This window comes from Humulus lupulus, chromosome X (genome assembly GCF_963169125.1).
Source record: "Humulus lupulus chromosome X, drHumLupu1.1, whole genome shotgun sequence".
Taxonomy (NCBI): domain Eukaryota; kingdom Viridiplantae; phylum Streptophyta; class Magnoliopsida; order Rosales; family Cannabaceae; genus Humulus; species Humulus lupulus.
This window is the reverse complement of record NC_084802.1, coordinates 23,250,769-23,253,718: the sequence shown is the minus strand read 5'-3', so window position 1 is coordinate 23,253,718 and position 2,950 is coordinate 23,250,769. Positions and strand designations below refer to the sequence as shown.

General features: G+C 31.8%; 1 protein-coding gene across 1 annotated transcript; it reads right to left on the bottom strand.

The window, feature by feature from the left end:
• Positions 1–220: 220 nt before the first annotated feature.
• LOC133805622 (uncharacterized mitochondrial protein AtMg00810-like) lies at positions 221–658 on the bottom strand. Its single transcript, XM_062243796.1, has one exon. It carries the CDS (start codon positions 656–658, stop codon positions 221–223), a length of 438 nt encoding a protein of 145 aa, XP_062099780.1.
• Between the last annotated feature and the right edge of the window lie 2,292 nt (positions 659–2,950).

Sequence of the window (2,950 nt, the reverse complement as noted above, 5' to 3'; positions counted from 1 at the left end):
GAAACAATGCCTTGGTGAAGATGTCTGCCATTTTCTTGTGTAAAGTCTTGATTACACTAGATTTGATCTTCTCCCTCACTGAGCGGCAGTCAATCTCTATGTGTTTTGTTCTCTCATGAAACACGGGATTGGCTGCAATATGTTAAGTTTCTTGGTTGTCACAATAAAGCTCAACTTGACCATTGTGAGTAATTTTGAGTTATTTCAAAATAGAAAGTAATCAAACTATCTCACATGTTGTGTTCGTCGTGGCCCTATATTCAACTTCAGCAGAGGACCTCGAAACAGTGTGTTGTTTCTTGCTTTTCGAAGAGATCAAGGAACTACCAAGGAAAATACAAAAGCTTGAGGTAGACCTCCTTGTTTCTTGACAAGCTTCCCAGTATAAATCAGTATAGGCTCTCATTTTTACCTCAGAACTTGCTGGAAATAATAGTCCTTGTGCAAGACACGTCTTGACATACTGCAATAACCTTTGAGCAACCTTTAAGTGCGGAAGTCGTGGGGCTATAAGAAATTGGCAGAGCTTGTTAACCGAATAGGACAAATCTGGTCTAGTAATGGTTAAGTACTGTAAGTTTCCTATGATTCTCCTATAAACCAAAGGATCTTCAAGTACTTCTCCTTCATCTTCACTAAGTTTCAAGTTTGGTTCCATGGGTGTGCTTGCTGGTTGGCATCCTAAATAACCAACATCCTCCAAAAGTTGTAATGCATAAGGCCTTTGAGAAACAAAAATTCCCTTGTCAGAATGAGCTACTTCTAGACCAAGAAAATACCTCAAGTTCCCTAATTATTCAGTTTGAATCTAGCATTTAATCTAGTCTTCAATGCCTCAATCTCTTCCAACTTATTGCTGGCCAAACTAACATCATCTGCATACACCAAGATAGCAATAAACTAGTGGTTGAATGCTTAATAAATAGAGAATGATCGGTAGCTGAATGATTAAAACCCTCTTCCAATAGGGCGTTTGAAAACTTTTCAAACCATTGTCTTGAAGCTTGCTTCAAGCCATACAATGATTTTTGCAACTTACAAATTGGATGTTTCGAAAACTCCCCCTTAGGACTATACCCTTGAGGTAGAGTCATAAATATCTCTTCATGAAGATCTCCATGAAAAAAAGGCATTATTTAGATCAAGTTGGTGAAGAAACCAACCATTAATGGCATCAAGAGCCAAAATCATCTTAACAGTAACTAGCTTGGCCATAGGTGCAAAAGTAATAGTATAATCGAGCAATCTTATTGTGTATAACCCTTGGCAACCAGTCATGCCTTATGCCTTTCCATAGAACCATCAGCATGATACTTAATCTTGTACACCCATTTGCAACCAACAACATATTTGTTTGGAGGCAAAGAAACAATGACCAAGTGTCATTACGCTCAAGGGTTGTAAATGTTGGTAACTAGTTTACCATATGCGCAGCGAAAAGCATGGGATGTTGGGCCCAGAGATTTCAAAAAAAAATATTTAAACAATCTTTAAATAATCGGATCTATTAGTATGCAAAAGATTAATCATAAAGAAATAAAAAGATGAGGATTTACTAGTTGAAGAACTATCAAGAATCATTGTTATCTTTTTGTATCTCCTACAAACATCCAATCCAAATTAGTTCTTTAAATACTCAGACCAAGATCTTCCAAGATGTATCTCAACACCTCAAGATGTGTGTGGGCACGTAGAGTAATGGTACGACAATTTCTTATTCACAAGATATTCTCAACACGTGAGATCTTGGAATATTAGGTCTGAGACAGATTTCAAGGATAGGAAAATATTACGATATATTTTCTCTCTATGAAGCGTATTAAGAAACTATTTCCATCTGATAGATTTATACAATAATTAATTAAATTTTAAAATTAAAAATTTCAATTATAAATCAATTATTAAATAATTAAATAAATGAAAGAAATATTCAAGACCCATTCTTGGACCTTGTTACACGCCAACTATAGTGTGTGTAACACATCCCTAATTTTAGAGATGTGTTTTAACCATTTTCTTTTAATAATTATTTATTCAAAAATATCTAAACATGATAATTTATCTTATCAAATTAATAAAAGAATAAATATCATTTCAAATTCAAATCCAATTTGAATTATCATAAATATCTTTTCGCATTATTTAAATAAATAAAACTAATTAATTCAAAATTAATTATCTTAATTATTTAAATGTTATTTTCGTTTAAAAAAATAATTTTTGAAAAATATATTAATTTCGAAAATTAGTATATTAATTAATCAATTTGTCTCAATTACATATTTGACCATGAAGAACAAATTTCTTCCAAATATGTCATTTTCTTGATTCTTTCCAATTTCAACTCTTATCTTGAATAGTATTGATAGAGTCATTTTCGGAGACTTATGGACCTATAATTTCAAGCTCCAATAAATTTAGAATATTAATTAATACTCTTTAATATAATAACCTTAATTTATTAATCTCAATATTATTCCACTAAAATATGAGACTGCACTCTTGTAATTATAAACATTTATTTATTGAGTACTTTAAATATAAAAAGTGGCCATCGATTTAATCACTACATACAATTCAATCCTCTATTAATGGTTTATAATTAAAGTAGGAATTAATTATCGTTTAATCTCTTTAGTTGTATCTTGTTTCCTTAAGTACCATTAACTTTACTAGTGAATGTTAATTCATAAACTGGTTTATGAATTTGAGCTCAATAACCTTTCAGTTTCAAAAGTCAACCCTTAAGAGAACCATTATTCAATTCCTCTTGGAAAGGTATAAATTTCATATCTGTATATTATGTCCCCGACCATCTACATCAATGAGTTCCCAAAACAAAATTTTTCAGCCCGATCATTCTGACAAACCATAACGAGTGAATCAAAGAGCTCATATAACATAAACAGGAGTTCGTAATACCTCAAGATTAAGATCAATTTGTATATGA